This window comes from Sparus aurata, chromosome 3 (genome assembly GCF_900880675.1).
Source record: "Sparus aurata chromosome 3, fSpaAur1.1, whole genome shotgun sequence".
NCBI lineage: Eukaryota > Metazoa > Chordata > Actinopteri > Spariformes > Sparidae > Sparus > Sparus aurata.
In genome coordinates, this window is record NC_044189.1 from 20,235,157 (window position 1) to 20,256,445 (window position 21,289).

At 44.5% G+C, this 21,289-nt stretch overlaps 1 protein-coding gene across 3 annotated transcripts in view; it reads right to left on the reverse strand.

Annotated features, from left to right (window-relative positions):
* Positions 1-21,289, reverse strand: part of calcr (calcitonin receptor) — a 56,779-nt gene that overhangs the window by 12,374 nt on the left and 23,116 nt on the right. For all 3 annotated transcript variants that reach the window (XM_030411204.1, XM_030411206.1, XM_030411205.1), the window contains exons 2-15: positions 13,409-13,474; positions 10,372-10,513; positions 9,972-10,079; positions 6,598-6,683; positions 6,363-6,507; positions 6,160-6,270; positions 5,947-6,059; positions 5,253-5,325; positions 4,986-5,096; positions 4,691-4,800; positions 4,314-4,479; positions 4,106-4,216; positions 3,885-3,997; positions 2,902-2,993 (exon numbers count right to left, since the gene is read on the reverse strand). In XM_030411204.1, coding sequence (XP_030267064.1) covers positions 2,902-2,993; positions 3,885-3,997; positions 4,106-4,216; positions 4,314-4,479; positions 4,691-4,800; positions 4,986-5,096; positions 5,253-5,325; positions 5,947-6,059; positions 6,160-6,270; positions 6,363-6,507; positions 6,598-6,683; positions 9,972-10,079; positions 10,372-10,513; positions 13,409-13,453 — 1,526 coding nt within the window. In that variant the 5' untranslated portion in view covers positions 13,454-13,474. The remainder of the gene's footprint in view (positions 1-2,901; positions 2,994-3,884; positions 3,998-4,105; positions 4,217-4,313; positions 4,480-4,690; positions 4,801-4,985; positions 5,097-5,252; positions 5,326-5,946; positions 6,060-6,159; positions 6,271-6,362; positions 6,508-6,597; positions 6,684-9,971; positions 10,080-10,371; positions 10,514-13,408; positions 13,475-21,289) is intronic.

Consider the following 21,289-nt stretch of genomic DNA (forward strand, 5'->3'; position numbering starts at 1 on the left):
GTGAAAACTCCCTGGGATCAATGAGCCGGACTGCACACGCTACAAACCCTGTTCAATAATGCAGAATGGATCCCAGGGGTGCGTCCTCATTACCTCGGCTGGCCACTCAGAATTAATAGCACAATGAAATGCTTGACGGGCAAAGTGAAAATATCTATTAGAATCAAAATGGTTACAAGTCATTCATATCCAGCAGCTTTATTGTTGCTAATGGTTTAATAATGTTTTAATTTCAGGGCGGCAATCAAATCTACTGCAGCTCACAGAGTGTTTAAAGCTGAATGAAACCAAGCTCCAAATATACTCTCTAGAATACAGCCTCCTATAAATATGTCCTCTACAGTTTATATCCTTTTACTGCTCACGGCCAATTTTATCTTTGATGAGTCATTAAAACCCCAGAGACCCGTGAAAACGGGAACAGCGCTGAATTTCCTCGAGCCAGGACTAACCTGCATACACAACTGCAGATTGTCACCGTCTTATTCAGAGGTTGCACTCTGCTGCAGCTCCAGACATAAAAGGACATGCAGGAGCTCTTGAATGCTTCTATACAGGAGGTTTATCTGGAAGGCCGAGTCAGAACAGAGGCTGGATCCTTATGACAACATTCAAACTGTCACACGTCTTCAGGTCGTCCGTTCATCCACCTCTGTTTTTCCACAGCGAGCTGGAGTATTTTTATCTGGGAATCCTGACAGTGTTAATGTGGAGCTGTAAATAACAGAGTGGTGCAGCTGTACACCATCACATTCCACCCAGAGCCGCACATCTGGATCTCATAATACAGCAAAAAGCTTCCAATATTTTGAGTGTTTTGGCTATAAATAATAAATATAAAGTCATGGTTAAAAAGAATAAAGAAGTAAAAGATTTTATATGCCAGTAATTTTAATTTATTGAGATATTAATTTGTAAGGCATTATGAGCGCCCCGCAGAGTTTCTGTGTATCTGAGTGAAGGAGTGGACTCTCGGGGGGTCATGGGGGTTTGTGATAACGCACCTGCCCCAAACACTGCCGCTAGATTTATGAGTGTGTATGAAGCTTCGCAGCGAGCTAAGGGTCTCTTACAAGATCTGCTCTGGATAACAGCTGCATTTAGGAGGTCAACACCCGTCAACAGTAAACTTTTACAACCGAAGCACTGAAGAAGCACAGGGCCAGCAAGCAACTTTTCCACACAGTGATTCTTCACAGGTATAAATCTTATTAAAGATAATTTTTGTGTTGCTCCATCTTTCTCCAGATAAACATTGTGTAAGTACTGCGCCCGTCTGTGTGCCGATGGGCGTGTTGGTTAACTGGAAGTGTGATCAAGCACATTGTTGGTGCATGCATCATAATGGCAGTAGAGAGCAAATTCACCTTAGACCAACAAAAACCTGGACTGAAGTCAAAAGGAGATGCTGCTACAGGCAATCTGCGGCATTAATCGTAAACAATTAGATTTAGTTTTAAATGTTTCCGTGAGCACAGTAATGTCACTGCAGCAAATATTGTGGCACATTAAAGAAGCAAATCGAAAGCTGTCATTATAAACTTGACAGGCCAGTGGAAACTCTCCAGAGGGACCAAAATTAATAAATCCACAATAAATAAATATTTTAAGACAGCTCTGATGGAGCTCGGGATTCAGACGATCAGGAGGACGGATGCTGAGAAGCTCTGCTGGGGGCTCGCTGCAGGAAATGTGATGAATACTTTCTACATTAAAGATGAAGAATATCACCAATTCATACCCCATCCACTTTTTATCTGAATAATAACTTTTATGACCTGCCCCACCTGATCTGTGAGCCTACAGGTCCAGGTCCAGGCGATGGGAGATGACTCACGCCCGAAACGCATCCATGATTATCAAAAAAAGCCAAAGTTTCATCCATGTGCAGCACAGCCTGCTAACTTTTTCTGAAGCTTAATCAATTCCACGTTTCATAAACATTAACTGAATATTATACCTCCCTTCCCCTCATCCACTTTGTTATCCTAAACTCTTATCTAATTGAATTTCAACAGCAGCATCTCAATTAATTGTGCACTCTTCCCCCTCTGGGATTAGGCAGTATGTCGGGATGAACAACCTTAATGAGCAATGCACTCAGGTGGACTCAGTTCTGATAAAAGCGAAGGACTCAGTGGCCATCACAGCTCTGAATCCTAAATATCCATGAAAGAAGTGAGCAGCACAAGGAGACCAAGTCGGCTTGAAATTAGTGGCAGTCAAGTTGTTTATAGATTAAACTCAGTGAAGCAGTGGAGATAAATTCAGTCAGCAACGCCACAGTGAATGTATTTATCTACCTGTTGATCTGAGTCTAGCTCATCTAGTTATAATGCAACCGATGTAACGCACAGGATACGTTTGAAGTTCTTGTCTCTGGTTAGACTGTTGAGGAATAAAACATTTAACAAAACTCATTCACACAGACAAAGCAGCCGCTACAGTGATTATGACATCGACACAAACCAACAATCAAGAACAATGGAACTGAAACTAACGATGAAGAACAGACAAAAAGAACAAAAAGAACAAAAAAAAAGATGAAGCATTCCTCTGATGACAGTCTTTAGAGACGATGGGCTCATCTTTGAGCTGATTACATTCACACTCATTAACGCTGAAGCTTATTCTCTGTGGCTCTCGGACATGAAGGTCATGAAACTGTACAACTGTTAAACTGACTCTGCTGGAATGGACGAAGCCGAGATACTGATGAGTAATGAAATGATGGCTGGAGGAGACTGGAGCCAACACCATCTGTGATGGAGCCTTTAAGACTGGAGCTCCCTGTGATTAATAATCCAATGACAAACACTATCAGGCACCATGTTAACCATTTTCAAACCACATCATTTAAATGCTCTTTGACAGGCAGAAACATCATGTTGAATCCATTACCTGAAGTAGAAGAAGATGGCCAGGGAGATGAGCAGGGAGGCGATGGATAAAGCATGACCCACGATGGCCATGTAGAAGAGGATGTACGCCGACTGCAACAACACAAAACAACACGCTGAGTCACAAATCACATCAAACGATAAGAATAAGAAGTCAAGTGAAGATGTGCAGAAGAAATATGATGGAGATGAGGTGTCTTAACTAGTGCAGTGAATAGATAATCAAATTGCGGCATTATATATTTGGACAGTAAGACGAGTGAATTCTTCTGGGTTGCCAGCACGGACATTCCAACATGCAGCTGTCTGTAAAAGGTTCGGTTGCAAGTTTCTGTTTTATTCTGTATTTTCTTGGATATTTGCCGGTTGATTTAAGAAAAAAAAAAAATTGGCATACGTGTTCTCAGTAAAGTAGAGGGTGACTAATCGTCTGCAGTAAAAATGGAACTCATGGTTTGGAGGGCAAATGTTGTTGGTGCACAAGATGTTTGGCGTGGAACAAACTTGGCGCCAGGTAGTTTCACATAATCGACCAATTACTGTCGGAGAGAAAAACATGACGACACCAGCAGTCGTCCAGCACTCTGTCTTCTGAGGACATCTTCCAACAAAGACATTACTGACCTCTTGCATCACAGCTGAAAGGTGGAACGTGATTGGTTGAAATGTTACAAAAATAGCCGGTTTGACTTGCAGAACTGATTGGAAGGTGTGATCCCTCCCTTTGTATTGACATGTTACTTTCCATCTATGAATCCATCCATGCAGCTCAGTATAGGAGAGTCATGTGTCTTGGAAATTATTTTAATAATAGAGTGTGGTGCAATTATTTATGAGCAGATACATCAGAGCTCCATGTTTTCCAGTTTGAACAGATACCACAGGACTGCACGCAGCAGCGAGAGGAGATGTGCTGAGCCATCACTGTGAGGCCGCCGTGCAGTCGCTCGGTGATAGCAGCCACTTCATCTAAGGTTTCATTACCTTCAGCTTTGCACTGGTGTTTATATTGCAGAGTGTGTAGTTGGACCACGTCCTGTTGGTGTCTGGGTGGCGGAACCACTGCCCGTCCTCCCCACAGTACTTAGTTGCCTTTTCTGAAAGCAACAATTATGTAATAAATACAGCAATTAATATTTCATATTTCTTGCAAAACAGAGCAGAGCTTTAAAAAAGGAGCAACACTGTGGAGCCTCCCTGCTCACCTGTGGGGTCAAAGTCAGGAAAATAATTTGGGCAGTTCTGAGAGGTGTAAGTCCCGGCCGGAGTGTCCTCCCAGCACAGCCAGCCGTCCCAGTTCCGATTGCAGTGCAGCCCTGCGACGCCGACAAAGCAACGGAGAGAATTAAACATCCACAGAGGAGGAAGTGCTGACACAGAGCCACAACGAGCCGCCGTAGATACTCTCACTACCTGATTTGTTGTACGGGACGTCTCGATTCATCTTCTCAAAGCATTTGTACTGGTTGTCCAGGATCTTCTTGTTCCCGATCTCCTGCTCCTCGGGGTTGATCACCGGGCCGACTGTGGCCTCGTCCACGGGCTCCACATCAGTGTCCCCCGAGAACTGGGCGGCTGCCTTCAAAGACACACACACACACACACACACACACACACACACACACACACGACACTATATATGTTGTTGTGTTTTGTGAAGACCACATGCATCGCTTTGCAACTGTGAAAGAGGCCACATGTTGAGCTTAGAGGAAAATCCAGCTGTGCCGATAAACTGAGAAGGTTCTGATGGTTCTGATGAAAAGCTTCTACACATTACTACACTTTACCTTCCACTTCTCCTTGCTGACAGCACACAGGGTGTAATTGGTCCAAGTCTTGCCGCTCTCCGGGTGGCGAAACCACTGCCCATCATCTCCACAGTACTTAGTCGCCTTTTCTGAACACAACAATAACGCGTGTCACACATTCTCCAAACTATTTCCGCTCCTCTACAAATGAACTCTGACATAAGCTGGGCGATCTGACAGTTTCAGATCCTGATCAATCTTAAGGGATTCACAATCATGTATTTAATCTCCACGATCACAGAGGTTAACAGAACTCTCGGCTCTCTCTGCTCACCTGTCGGGTCGAAGTTGGAAAAGTAATCGGGGCAGTTTTGTGAGGCGTAGGTTCCTGCTGGAGTGTCGTCCCAACACAACCAGCCGTCCCAGCTCCGACTGCAGAACAGACCTGCGACACCAGCACAGCCGTGATCACAATGTTTACAGGTGTGCTGTTCATGTGACACATTAAGCCTCAAGAAACAGAGCGATCACACTCATATCCTGAGACAGTATTAGCAGGAAACCAGAGTTACACACTGAGCCTCAGCAGGCGGGTCAGTACCTGAAGTGTTAAAAGGTGGATCTCGATTTATTTTCAGGAGGCACTTGTATTCATTCTCGAGCATTTTCATTTTCTGTGAAGAGAACAGAGATATTACTGGTCAGAGGGGGCTGCGACCACAGGTGACGTGACAGTTCAGTGTGTTCAAACCAACATCATTCAAAAACAACTGCTCAGCATGTTTCAGAGTTTGCATGAAGTTAATCCCACAACGGCGACAAATAACTGAGCGTAAAATAATGAAACAAGTTTTTGCCACAAGATTAAAAGCTGACCATCTCCTCAGAGTTGTTGGATGATGTTGCTCAGATTGGTACCAGAGAATAAGTAATTGATGGGAGAAGCTGCTGGAAGGCAACAACAACTTCACTTGTTGTTTACCTCATAGGGCTCGTTGCATCGATGCATGGAGACGACCGAACAGAGAGACGTGCTCGTACTGCGATGAGGACTTTGTCTGAGGTGAAGCTGGAAGCAGCCGGCACCACCAGCTGCCTCAAATCTGTGTGCTGCCCTCACTTATTACCTACACCGTCAGTTCTGTCTGTGCACGTTTGTATCCTAAATCTACTTTGTTCCTTCAGAGCGGATCAATAGGTGCAGTGTGGAACATCTGTGTGAGAGAGTTTCTGTACAGGTTCTGTGATATAATGTAATCTGATGTATGATGGACCAATGATGGACAGATCGTTACCCTCAGCCTCTTCTCGTGGCCGCTGGCACACAGTGTGTAGTTGGTCCAAATCCTGTCGACCTCCGGATGGTGAAACCACCGACCATCTTCTCCACAGAACTTAGTCGCCCTTTCTGAAAGAACAATCAGGTGAAGTCCAGTTTTGTTAGAAACAGCCAACAGATGATTTCAGGTGAATTCATCAGCAGACGTCAGCAGAGTGTCTCTGCTCACCTGAGGGGTCGAAGTCCCTGAAGTAATCCGGGCAGTTTTGTGAGGCGTAGGTTCCCGCTGGAGCGTCGTCCCAACACAGCCAGCCGTCCCAGCTCCGACTGCAGAACAGACCTGCGACACCAGCAGACAGAGAGACGTTCAGACGTTTGTTCCCCACGAAACTCCAGAGATGCACAGCACGTTTCATCAGACAGTCGCAGTACCTGATTTATTGTAAGGAGGATCTTGCTTCATCTTCTCTGAGCACTTCTTTTCATTCTCCAGGATGATTTCCATAACGCCTCCTTTCTCTGCGGGCTCTGCGCTGAGCTCTCCTGCAGCATCCCGTAAAAACAGAAGGATTTCCTTCTGAGAACAAAAGAAAAAGGAAAAGTTAAACCTCTAAATGAATGAACACACCATCTGAGGCTGGCTTCCTTTCAGCCGACAGCCAAATACCTCTGATTTGTTCTTCAAAGCCCGTTGACAAGTGGAGCCAGTCTGGACCCAGTGGCCCAATTCGTCACAATATTTGGTCACTTTTTCTGTAAACGAACAAAAAAACCCATCAATGATCATTTCTGAAAGTTTCATCGCCTGTATCACGTTACTTACAGGCACATTACTGCGTGTGTTTGTGTCCTATAAAGGATCTCCACACAGTTTGTCTCTGTCTTTGGTTTTTGCAGCACACATAAACCGAATCCTGGCATTACTGAACCACTGCGATTTATTCCACTTGGCACGCATCATCAAACATTATGTCAAATAGAAAAATTCCCTCTTTTGAGTCATTTTCTGGCAAATTCTCAACCGCGGGGCTTAAAACCACATGCACACCTGGAGCCATGACTGGGTTAAGGATAAGATCACATCGTTCCTGACAACAACAACCAGCACAGCCCGACCGCCTGGTCCTCTCCGACAGCTCATCAACTGCTCAACCAGCACTTCCAACTGTACGTCTCCTCCCGAAGCCTCACATCAGCAGCATCGGCTTTCAAATAAGGAGCCATGAGGGGACTCTTAACGTCACGGGCATTTTGGGAAGATCGTTTATGAGCCTTCCCTTAGAAAAACACCCTCTCTCTCCTCTCATTCATATTCTCTCTCCCCATCCATCTCCATGGCTCCGACTGCTCTGTCGTTTTTCGTAATCCCTCCTCTTTTCTTTTTCCCTCTCTATATACACCCTTCATCTCTCTCTCTGCCCCCTCCTTCACCCCCCTCCCCCCTCCATCACATTGCATCTTGTAAATCAGACCCGACTTGACTCTGGATCTCTTCAACATGTCTGAGCCGTGCATTCCTCATCCTGTAAGAACCGCTCGTAATGCAGCGACTGCTTATACTTCAGTCCAAACATTATGTGTACTTACTTAATCAATTTCCACGGTCAATTTCCTTATTAATAAATGTCTGTTTTCATTCAGTCCCACTGATACAAGAGAGAAGAGTTTACTTTCAATCCACTTTATAAGTCTTTTATACCAGCTGTTCTGTAGACTCACTGCTGTGTGAGTCCTGCTCTGTCGTAGCGCACAGAAGCAGAAGTTATCCGCTCGTTAAATGCGCGGTGTTCATTTTCTGCCACTAGGGGTCTCTCAGTCACAACATGAAACACGTGGTTTGTGCTGTTAGGAAGCAGCGTGGGATCATGGGAAATGGACTGTCATCTGGTGTTTAAGTCGTAGCAACAAGCGAGCAAATGAAACGCATGGGTGTTAGCGTGAAACATGTTAATATAGCAGTTGTGTTACGTTTGGATTGATGGCAGTGTTTCACTCTGCTGCCGTTAGCTCAACAGGCTACAGTATTCACCACGTGACAGCTGTATGGATCTTTCTTTAAAGGGATATTCCGGTGTAAGTTTAATCCATGGTCTAACACACCGTGAAACTGTGTTAGACTCCCTCTCGAGAGATCAAGTTAGCAGACCGCTAATTTACGGAGTTTTATCAACCTCAGAAACGACCGCACGACAACAATACACTGCAGTAAATGGATCCAAATATAAACCGCCACCAAAAAGCCACAAATAATGCTCAGAACAGCACCAAACTTCAGCAACAGTACAAATAGGGTCTCAGCACATAGTCCGGGGCATCTAACCTCCGCTAGCTTAGCTGGATTTCTATTGTGAAGCTAAAAACAGACTTCAACTCTCCTCCATCAGCTTCCGGGTCGGGGAAGTCCCGACGAGTCGATTACCGAGTGCGGTTAGAAATGCTCAATTCCGTTCTTTTCCCTGTCCGCTCTCGATAATAACTGTTATAAACTGGCAGGTAAGACACATATGAACTTTGATTGCTTTTCCATGGAGTCATAATCATACATTTTCATCCATGAGCCGCGGAACTCTACTGCACTCGGTAATCGACTCGTCGGGACTTCCCGTCAACAGGAAGCTGCTGCAGAAGAGTGGTAAATTTAGTCAGCTTTTCAGTAGAAATCCAGCTAAGCTAGCGGAGGTTAGATGCCCCGGACTATGTGCTGAGACCCTATTTGTACTGTTGCTGAAGTTTGGTGCTGTTCTGAGCATTATTTGTGGCTTTTTGGTGGCGGTTTATATTTGGATCCATTTACTGCAGTGTGTTGTTGTCGTGCGGTCGTTTCTGAGGTTGATAAAACTCCGTAAATTAGCGGTCTGCTAACTTGATCTCTCGAGAGGGAGTCTAACACAGTTTCACGGTGATTTAGACCATGGATTAAACTTACACCGGAATATCCCTTTAAGAGTTGGGACAAAAGGGTCTGCTGTGTTTCAAGTTGGCCTACAATATACATTCTTCCTTATGAGGCTCGTACGAGGGGATCGGGGTTTAAGAGTTTAAGCACAGTTGAGACTGATGAACATGTCGTCTTTTTGGACGTATGAGGTCATAAACTTAAGTCAAAGTTTGACAATGTTGTCAAAGTAATTATAATTTATCCTGGTAGAGGAATTTCTCTGTCATCAATCTGATACCTCAAAACAAAAACATGTGAAGCCCGGTTGCACAGTCACAGGCTTCATTCTCTGGAGACCAAAAACGTTTGTCCTGTACATATTCAGATATTTCACTGGATATCTCAATAATTTGTATCTGTTGGTGAAGCTGTTAGGATCATCTGCAGTATTCATATCTAAACCAAACTCATGAAAACCAACCAGTGCAGTAAATGTTGGGATATTTCAGTCAGGACCGGTGTGGTAGACTGATGACCCGACAGACCGGTTAACGACAGAACAGAACTTCAGACAGCGCTCTAATAAAGACTCCCTCCTTTATAAACACGAGGACATTAAATCTCAGTTAGATCACCAATTCCAATAATCTGAGCCGGACCTGGAGGAGTAATGAGTGTGCTGTATAGCTGCATGGATGTAGCTGGACGTTGCTGATGAAAGAGGCAGTGATGTGCGAAATAGCTTCTTATATAAAATGAGTATTTTTATTGCATTTTAAATTCATATCAAAATGTAATTCTCCTGACATTACTGCAATATCTGCAGTTGATACAAGCTCCAAAGAGTTCAGCTCAATGATGAGCCAATTTCCTCCTGACTGTTATGAAATGTCTGCTTCGATCAGATAGAAACACATAAACCAGCTTCCTGAAGATCTCTCCATACAATCAGCCCCGCGACCTTTGACCTCCACACACACACACACACACACACACACACACACACACACACACACACACACACACACACACACACACACACACACAGAGGACACCGGCTGGTTAGATGTGCCGCCTGCTGACCCAGAATAAAAACTAATTTGCAGGAAACATTCTCAATTTTTTCCACCACATTCGATTCAGTGAGCACGAGTCTCTCTCACCCGGCGGGCCCGGGTCGGGCTGGTCCGGACAGTTCTGTGTTACAGATGTCCCAGCTGGTGTCTCGTCCCAACACAGCCCGCCGTCCCAGACACGCCCACAGAACGTACCTGCAGGAAGGAGAGAGGAGGAAGGTGTAACGACTATCACCGGGTCACTGCTAACACACATTCTCAGTGTCTTTATCTGGACACTGTGTTGTCTAACACAGCATCACATAATTCCTCCAGAGCCTTGATAGCTGTAATAACCGTCCAGCAGAGCACTCTCCGCTGCTGTCAACACTGCAATTACCTCCAACAAGAACATCAGCAGCCTTCTGATACAAACTCACTGCCTCACAGCACCACTCGCTCACAGAACATCCATTTGGCCTTAAGGAGCTGTGAAATGTTGTCTCACCGGTTCTGTTCTCCTGGTGGTCTTTGTTGGACCAGTCAACACATTTGTACTGACCCCTGCTCTCCGTCTGTCCCTCGGTCACCTTCTGTCCAGGCCTGAGCGACGGCTCTGAAATTGACTCAGCGTCTGCTGCCGCCCTGGGCTGTGGAGACAACACCAAAGGTGGAGGGGTAACATTTAAACCAGCGTGGTGCACAAGATGGAGTAGATATGGAGCTGATAGCGTCTTATCTGCAGTCGCTTCCCCTTAAAGTGAGATCGAGCTTCACGATAATCTGAGACAATGATGAAGCTGAAGTGTAATATTTCACAGCTGTATCACGCTCTCATATCTCCCACTCTTACATCAGATAGACATTCAAACAAAAGACAAAGCACAGGAAGTTTTTTAAAGCATCTTCAAAGCTGATCTGATAAGGACGCTCACTGTTCATGTGACTCACTAAATGTGTTTGTTCAGGAGCTCACAAAACAAGTTTAGCAGCTGATTCTCTCCTGTTTGTATTTAGAGGTGGTTTTAATATAAGAAGGAGCCCGTCTGTGTGAAATGCAGATTTTGATAACGCTGCTCACTGAGGGATGAAAAGCCCATTTTGCTTCGACTTAACTCACAAATGTTTTGGCCAAAAATTAAGCTTCTCACGCTGCCGGGCGCGTGCACTCGCATCTTCTGAATGATTTCAGGATCTTTAATACTTTGCCAGGGAGACTGTGCACACATGACTTATCACAAATGAGATGCAAACTCCTACCTCTGTCTCTTTATGGAGGGAAAAAGACATTTTCATTAGGCAAACAAAAAAACACCAATCTGATGAAAAGCCTGTGAAACAGTTCAGAGCGAACAGTGAGAATGTGTGAAAATGCTGATGTCCCATGTAGCAGTTTAGCAGCCGTACATATGATGTCACTCCAAACATTGAAGTAAATGACGTCATACATACGACCACCAGGCCACCACCAGTATCAACAGATGAGCTGAACGCGGGGAGGAAAGTCTTCTCCTGTGTCACGGCGTCTCTTCATCTGTTAGAATTCAGTCAACATCTTGACGAGTACTCAGAAAAGAGAACATGAAGCAGAGCAGCACAGATACATCAGGCCTTAAACATCTGGCAGAGACGTTCTCCAGGACCACCACGTCCAGCTGACGCTGAGCAGAAAAGGAAACTGAAGCAGTAAACTTCCACTCCGCTCTGACGCTGAAGGATACAGAACCACAGAGTGTTTCTGCTATCATGAAAGACATCTCAAAGTGAACGCGGCCCCGTCGCTAACAAGATGAATATTGTCCCGGTGCTTTTTCCAAAATTTACAGCCAACTTGCAGAAAATCCCATTTATCATAGCAGCCTCATTAAACCGATGGGTGGAGTCATTTTTAAGGAGGCACGTTTGATCTGTTTACACCTTCAAATCTACTTCAGTCTGTTCTCACATGTCAGATCATGGAGCACAATGTGTCGCCTGACTCGTCTCACCGTTAGCACCGCTGACTGGTGGCTGCAGCATCCACATTAAGCTAATTGATGTCATTTCTCAAAACACTGGAGCGAAAAATGACTCCACCCTTCCTGACTGTAAATCCAGGAAATGCTTCAGTGCGTGGGACTGCAGTGTGTCATAGTGAGAATCTATGGTGTTGGGCTAAATTATGAACCTTAAGAATTGTGGTTGATTAGATGGAAAGATCATGTTGAAGGGCACAGAAGACAACACTTGTTTACAGAGAGCGTCCTTAGTGTTAAAGTTAGTGTTTCTTTGTACGTGTTGCACTTTTGTAAGCTTCTTCCTCTTCCCATCATTCTTTAGTGTCAGCCCAGTTTCTGCAGACAACAGATGATGAAGTCAAGCTCAGCATTCATGAATGAGTTTGTTGCAACAAAACTGGATGTTTTTAACCAAACTTGTGGTTTTGTGCCTAAAGTTGCAACATAAAGAAATATAAAGTTCCTACATATCCGTCGTGTGCAGAAACGTACATTGCAAACCACATTTATTCTGTTATTGAATAGAGAAGGCAATATGTTCATCTCTAAATGTTTTTTGCATTTAGGATTTTGCATTTTTATGCCTCCAGATCAGTTGAGGCCTGCAGGTCGCAGGTCCGCCTCGTGTCCCTGTGGTATTCCCACTTCAACACCAGATCTTTGTGACTCCTGAAAACAGCAGAACTGTCGACGAGGCTCTCAGTGTGTTCCTGAGAATACTGCCACAGTTATGTTTTCTTCTCGTGCTGTTTGGTCAGTCTCCTTCTCTCTGAGGATGCTTGTTAATGCAACCTATTATTGTTTTATAGAAACAGACATGTCGGCTAATGTGGAGCAGTTGGTGACTTTATCAGGGGACTGCACTCCTGCAGAGGGCGGTTATGGATATATAACTGCTGTGATCACCATAGCAGTTGTCTGTTCCTGTAATGTGTTAAAGAAACAATGATTTTGTGTTGTTGAATTATTGCTTCACGGCATCTTTTTGTATGCAAAATGCTTTATTTCTGTATCCACATTTAACATTATGCACAAGATGCACTGTGGACGGTCTTGCAGGGAGGTCGTGAGGTTGCCACAACAATAAAACCCTGGATGACAGGAAGTGTCTGTGGGCCATGTTCACAATGTAACACAACGCAAAGTCAGACCCACTCAAGACACTCAACGTGGTGTTACAGGTATGACATCTAATTGAATGTGTCGTGCCGAGGTTAACACAGGTGAAATGAGAGACAGATCCTAGATTACACATCATCTGCATAAGAAGGAGTCGGGGTCAGACAACACATGCAGTCATGGATCACATCAACTCTCTTTCAGGTCGTTCATGTTTTAATGAACAAGCTGAGTTAATTATAAACCATAATTATGAATTATAAAGGCAGGGGGAAAATTAATCAGCAGACTTTTTTGCTGAGAAAAGAAAAACCACTGGACCAAAGCAGATTCTAAATGCATTGCATGAATGTAATGTAATGTGAAACCACACGTGCACAGCATACATGATGGACCACAAGAGACACGGAGCAAAGACGGAGAGCTTACCACCAGCAGAACCCAAAGGATCCAAAGGGAGCCTGATACCTTCATACCTTCCTCTCACAGGTGAATCTGAGGAGGGAGAAAAGATCAGAACCATCAGAGAACAAAATGTTACCGTAGAAGTGACTGAACAAACATACGGCTCTTTGAAATCAACATTACAGCACCAGCAATCATTAATCTGATGCAAAACACTGCAGCAGAAGGGCTGTGTGTGTGTGTGTGTGTGTGTGTGTGTGTGTGAGTGTGTTAGAGTGTGAGTGTGTGTGTGTGTGTGTGTGTGTGAGTGTGTGAGAGAGAAGGACTAAAGTTTCATTGTGTGAGCTAAAGGAGGACGCGACACCACAGAGACAGACCGAGACGGTTGACATGCATCACTCATGTCGTTGTGATCGTCCTCCCCCGCAGCAGATCTGTCACTTCAGTAAATGAGCGCTTGTGAGATTTAAATTCTCTCCAGGTCTCTCTGCTTTGGCTCGCAGACTCCCTGTTGGGAGCTCCATCACTCCGCAGTTTGAACAGTTCGAACGACCTGCCGGTTGTTCTGCGCGGCACACGGGGGCCCAGAGGCCAGACTTTCCAGCAGATAGACACGCATGAGCAGGTCTGTGTGAAAGGTTACCAGGATTGATGGTGTTTGTTTTGGCTCTCACTCACACTGACGGTAGGCTACTTAGCAATAGGATGACAAATAAAGCTGGAACTCCATCTGCAAAGAATTTAGAGCGAGGAGTCTCATCTCCGAGCAGAGATCCCTCCATCACTCCCTCACATTTCTCATTTCTCAAAACTGCAGCAATACTGTCATTGATAGTCGAAAGGATGGATGATTAGTTTCGTTAATACTTGCAACAGATGTCGTCCGTCCCAAAATCGAGGCTCAGAGAGAGACTTCTATTTCTTTGTTCCAGGCCCGTGACCTACTCTCCGTCTCATTTATACTCAACAGAGTAGAGCTGAAACCATTCGTCTGTAATTGTGGTTTTCATCTTGACCCCAAACTGTGTCACGAGATGATTCCCTCATGACATATCTTACAGTGGAACTAATTTTACATTACGTTGCTTGTGTCAGTGCAGCCTGTCCTCACACCCGAGTGCTCCTGCTCCTCAAACTGTGCTGCTGTCAGTTCCTCTGGCGTCACGTCTTGAAGCGCTCCTCTGCTGCCAGAAAGTCCAAACCAAACAGGGCCGAGGTGGTCGGGTGGATCATTCACAGCACGTTCGCTCTGAAGACTGGAGTTTGTGTACAGTTTATGACCAAGAGTCACGATGGATTAGTTTTGATTTGTGTAGAATTAAAACAGACGTCATGAACGTAACGTGATCAAAGTTACGTCACTCGCTTGTCGTGATCTTTTCCCGACCCTAACAGAGGAGTTTCATTTGCCGAAACCAGAGCAAACAGCAACTGTTTGACAATGTAATGACATTTCAAAGGTCATAATATATCACACTATATGAACTTTACTCTGCACACATCGTTTTGAATGCTTCAATATTGTATTATACATTTTGTCGCAGGTCAAGCTGCCACATTTAAAGCTGGAGGAGAGACTGTGTCGCCCTGTAACATCATTCAGTCTTAAAACAGAGTTTATTCTGAGTGTGTTCTGATTGGACCAGCCAAAAACACAATCTGCAGATCAATCAATAATGAATATGATGATTAGTTTCAGCTCTACAGTGTAGTGATTCTATTTTTATCTGGGATTGTTGATGGTCACTATATTTCTTCACAATGCAAACATAGATGAACAGAAAGTGTCAGCAGGTGTGATGACTCCTGTCAGAACCAGACAAACAGTCCAGTAAATTATTATCCTGCATGCAAATAAAAGAAGATACTTAACGTACTACATCCTCCTTACAAACAGGCAACAATAACGACAAAGAGATCGTTTAGAAAGCATCTGGAGCCCGCGGTGACATCTTAAACCTCCTGATATGATGCGCAGTGGAATAAAACAGATGATTTCAGCTCTAGAAAGCTTTTTATCGTCACTTTTAGTGCCTGACATCATAAACCTCATCCCCAGGGTGAACTGCCAGTCTCTGTTTTTTTATTTTTCAGCCATTTTCATCTCAATTCTGCACTTATCGTTTCACAATAACAAGAGACTCTGAACCACTCGGTGCTTTACCTCCGCTCTGAAAACAGGCAGGAGAAGAACTACGAGAAAAACAATAAAAGACATGAGAACAACAGAATACAGAGGAGGGAAAGTATGGATCCCAAAATGGCCTCCAGGAGGAGAAGATCTATAAAACACATTATCATCAGCCAGAGAGCGGATTCACAGCGGTCAGAGCCAATCAGCTGTGGGCCTGCATGAGCATGTGAGCGCGTCTGAGGGGAGAAGATTCTGTGAGACGGACGAGTTTCTACCAGTCAAACCACAGCAGAGACCGTCGACACGTCTGATCTGCTGCGGTGACCGGTGCGGGACAGAAGGAACAAACTGTGGCCTTCCTTAACACTTAAAGGAGTAGTTCAACATCTTATTCACATGTTTGCAGAGCTTCAGATGAAGAAAAAAACCTCACTTCTTTACACAATATATCTCATCCAAAGTGCAAAAACAACGTTATGTGTTGGACTATCTCTCGGGATTCGATGAGCCACTCAGCTGCTGATGGTAGCTTCATATTCAGCAGATGAATATGAGTGTTAATAAGTGCATCTCCTCAAACTACTTCTTAAAGTGTTCGTAACCAGTGTTGTGATTGAAAGCACCCTCATCGTAACAACACACTCGCAGTCCATCAATTATAAATTAGCCAGCAGCGTTTTTCATATCCAACAAGTGTGTCTTTCTGCCTGCTCTTCATACGGCGCTAAACATCCCCGGAGCATTTTGCGGACCATTAGGTCCGATGTGTTATGAGCGGTTAGGCCTGAAGCATGTGTAGCTCATTAAAGAGACAAGAGCTCCTCTGGAGAAGACACAGAAAAGCACTCAAACAGGTTGAGAGAGTGCAGAGCGCCGCGTACAGCCCTCCGTTCTCTCCAGGAATTCTGTTTACCGTGGAGTCCACTGAAGATCCAGTGAAGGTCGATCCATCAGGTGTATGACGCAGGATTATCCTGAAAAACAACTGACTCAGACTCAATAATCCCCTTTATCATCACTCATGAGCCGTCAGAGTGTGTGTGGAGTCACACTGTCGCCCTCCTGTTAGGGTTTTGTGTTGGGGACATTTCTGGATGTGAGAAACAGTTAATGAGAGTTTTATTCATGTCATCAGATGCTGATGACTACAGAGCTGACAGGCTGAACAACCAACTGTCATTGAGCCTTTCAAATCCTGATAAAAATCCTGCATAATGTGCCTTTAAAAGGACGATGACTGCAGTGACTTCAACAGCTCGTGCAGCGGTTTGCTTTGTAAAGCGTCTTCTCCTCCTGGAGTTCTGAACCTTCCAGACGCACACAGTGAATTCGTGACTGACATTCAGATTGTTCATATCTTATCTATCATTTGACTTTATAATCTTTATTCTCTTTGATCGTCGACTGGAATACAGAGTTCCTTGTAAAACTAGAAGCACATTTGTCCTTCCAGTAAGAACTGATTGATTTTCAGAATTGTGCTTTTAGTGGTGGCCTCGGGATAAGAAATTAATACGTGTCCCGATTTTATTATATTCTTATTCCTGTGTTTTGTCTCGGTCCTGTGTTTCCTCTCTCCTACTTGTTTACCCTCTCCACCTCGGTTTAGCCTTCCTCCTCCCTCTGTTTTTGTCATCCTTACATCACTCTGTCACGTCTCCTCTGTCTTCCCTCTCGCAGTGAGCGGTCACAGGCACGGTGACAACACACATCTGTGGTGGAGGACGCAGCAGCTCCGTCTGCTGCGTCCTGCCGTCTTTTCACCACTCCGGAGCCCATCGCTCAGTCTGAAGGGAGCCGCCACACGGACGTGATTTGGCGTCCCGTTTGCGGGCTGGGACGAATGAGCTGGATTACAATGAAAGCTCAGGTGGATTAGTTTGATGAATGGACAGATTGTGGACATCACCCACAGGGCTGTCACAAAGGTCTCGTCTGAAGAGCCAAATACTGCAGTGATGTACGAGCTCTGTGACGGAGAAGCTATACTAAAGGAATTTCTTTACTGCTACTGAATTTAAGAGCTTCACACCAACACAGCCATAATCACACTCCTCACAGTAGAGCTGTGCGATATTACGATATATATCGAAGTGCGATATAAAAATGTCTACCGTAGGATAAAAACAAACACTACGGTTGTAATTTAATATGCTGTCTAAAGCACAACTCAACGTCGGAATGACTGTTGGATATCCAAATTTTGAATTCAAAACAAGTTTATTGTATGAAAGTGAATGTAACTGCTGCTTTGTGGTTGCATTTTTACGTCACCTACAGGGACTCGTTTCCGGCACCGGTCGCTCGGGAGTAAACAGAGGCAACGCAGCATGGCGGAGACGGAGGAGAGCGCAATGGAAGACGAAAATAACGTTACTAGTAACGTTACATCAGACGCGGACACGGAAGCAGAACCCCAAGAAGATTTGTGCCGAAAAGGGGGAACTGGAATTCCATCGTTTGGCTTTGTTTTGGGTTTAAAAGCGAATAATAGAATAATAACGAATAATTCATGATTATTGATTGTTTGTATGAATTCAGGATGTATTATGAATTCCTCGTGCTCGTCACTAACAAATGATCAACTGACTATGAAAAACAATAGCTTCATATTTTCTGTGAGAAACGTACAGTAAAGGCTACAACATCTTAAATATTACTAATAACATTACAAATACAGAACACCACTGCAGACGGTCTTACAGTCTCTAGTTGCTCAGTTTTATGTGCTGACTGTTGATGGAGCATTCAAACATGTTGGAGCTTCCAGCATTCTTCTCACCCACATCCTTTTAACGGCATTCGTTTTCACGTATTCGCTGTTTTTCCAAGGTTTGAATTTTTGACTAAAAACCAAGTGAATAGAATTCAAAGCACCAAATTCAATTTGATGCTTTTTATGGTCACTTTCCCCACTTGGCTGTCAGGATGCACGACAGTGGAGAGCTTTGTGTACATTTTCTACAACAAACTGCATTATCATGTGACGATGACGTGATCCGACATGTTTCCCTGTGATGGAGAAGCACACGTGTCTTATCGGTGAGATAAATGTTAGTGTGGCGGCCTGGAAGAAGGTTATCAGCTGCAGAACTTGTAGTATGCTTTGTAAAGTGGTGTCTGCTGATTGGAGGTGATGGACACAAACACTGAGTGATCCCAAAGACCAAGACATGACTGTGTGCGAGGCTTCAGTCCAAGTTATGTGCACTCATCAGTCAGTTTTATCAGCCCGCTCTGAGTCTCTTCTCAGCGCCGCCTGACGCAAAGATATTTCTGTTCGAGGTCGAGCTCGTGTTGAGGTGAAACAGGCTGGCGGTGAAAGAAGTGAAGCTCTGCAGTTTGACTTATTTCATGTTTTTTGGCTTTATCCTGTTCCTGAAATATACCAAATGCCAGTCTCTCCAATTAAGGTAAAAAGAACAAGCTTCCACCGTTTCCTCACATTCATTTACTCCCCAGAATCCAACTGTTCTCTGCATTCTCATTTCCTCTCTGCCCTCTTTTCTCTTTTCACATCCATATATCTTCCACTCCTTTAATCTATTTCCCTTCTCACCTCGTTTCTCTATCTCTCTCTCATCCAGCTCTCTCCTCTCCCCCTCTCCTTCCTCCCTTCTTCTACAATCTCCCCCTTTAAAAGCTTTGCCCTCCTTCTCTCTGCAGTCGCCTCGTTCTCCCCCTTTCCAGCCACATTTTCAAGGCTTTCTCTCCAACTCTGCTGGCAGATCCAACAGATTAATCAACGACCACATCCTTTAAACATTAAACAGGTTCCCGTTATGGTGACACATCATATTTTCAACTAATCTGTCTGTGCTGCACAGAATACACACACACACACACACACACACCACACACACACACACACACACACACACACACACACACACACACACACACACACACTATATTCCCTGCTCTACTGTATTAGCTACCAAGCAATCAGACAACTTCTAAAAAAAGCACAACAGAAAATCAAAAAGCGTCCAAGCGGACTGTCCTTCGACGGGTCCGAGATCTTTACTTTACAGTAATATAACCTGACGTCTGATCGCTTGAAGCTAACGTTGGAAAGTTATTCTAGAAGAATGTTTCATCCCCATAAAAAATCTCTTTACATTCCGACAGTGATCAATAAATGAAGTGCTCCAACACATAAAAGAAAAGAATCCAGTGACTGTGGCCGTTGCAGGTCTGATAAGTTCATCCAATCGTCTCATTGTGCCTGAAAACATTTGTCAGCCTGCCTACATACCGGCCTGTCTGCGCCCACACTGTCCTTTACACTCTGCCCGACACTCATCGTCCTCCACAAGGCTCAGGATGTATTAACTATTTACAAGCTGGTGGATCATGAACACAGCCATGATTTCCCAATATCAAAATACTGTGAAAGCAGTGAGTACGAACAATAACCACGTTTGTTTTAGTTGCTTTCTAACTAAGTAGCACAAAGCACACAGGCCCTGAGCCAAAGGACGAGTGAGCAGCAGTGGCAAGACAGACTGTCCTTCAGCTGCTAACAGATGCTAACTGAGTAGCACAAAGCACACAGGCCCTGAGCCAAAGGACGAGTGAGCAGCAGTGGCATGACAGACTGTCGTTCAGCTGCTAACAGATGCTAACTGAGTAGCACAAAGCACACAGGCCCTGAGCCAAAGGACGAGTGAGCAGCAGCGGCAATGACAGACTGTCGTTCAGCTGCTAACTGATGCTAACTGAGTAGCACAAAGCACACAGGCCCTGAGCCAAAGGACGAGTGAGCAGCAGTGGCAATGACAGACTGTCGTTCAGCTGCTAACAAATGCTAACTGAGTAGCACAAAGCACACAGGCCCTGAGCCAAAGGACGAGTGAGCATCAGTGGCATTACAGACTGTTGTTCAGCTGCTAACAAATGCTAACTGAGTAGCACAAAGCACACAGGCCCTGAGCCAAAGGACCAGTGAGCAGCAGTGGCATTACAGACTGTCGTTCAGCTGCTAACAGATGCTAACTGAGTAGCACAAAGCACACAGGCCCTGAGCCAAAGGACGAGTGAGCAGCAGCGGCAATGACAGACTGTCGTTCAGCTGCTAACAGATGCTAACTGAGTAGCACAAAGCACACAGGCCCTGAGCCACCAGAGCTGCAGCAGGCAACAACATCCTCCTTCACTGCTAACGTTAGCACAAAGCAAACAACTGGAGTTTCCTAACTGTTGAGCTGGGTAGCCTTTTCGGATTGAGGAACGCCTGTGATGGTCATTTAGCTTGTGTTTACATGGTTGTAGCACTTCTGTTTATGTTTCTCTGTTGAATGTAGAGGACCAGCTGATAATACTTCTACTAGCAGTCGATGTAGACCGGCAGTGTATTATTGTTTTGGAGGAATCGCTCTCAAATTCAGCTCACTTTTCCTGGTTTCTACAGTCTCGCCAACTCCAGCTTTAATCCTTTTGTTTATTCATCTGTAATGGACATTTTTAATAAATATGGGCAGAGAAAAAGAAAAGAAATGAAAAGACCCTTCCTAGTTTTCCCAAAAAGCCAAACTTACATTATAATTCTCCTTTATCCTCCCCACTTTTTAGCACCCCTCCCTCCAAAATTTTACATTACCTCATCAATTAACTACAAGCATGACATCACCTGCTGTGACTTTGAAAACCAGAACCAATACATTTTCTATAAACGTAGTTATCAGTGTTGAATGATCACAGTTTGAGTCCACTACAGTTTCCTCACTGAGAGAAGGATGGCTACACTTCTTGAACTTATGTGACGGCAC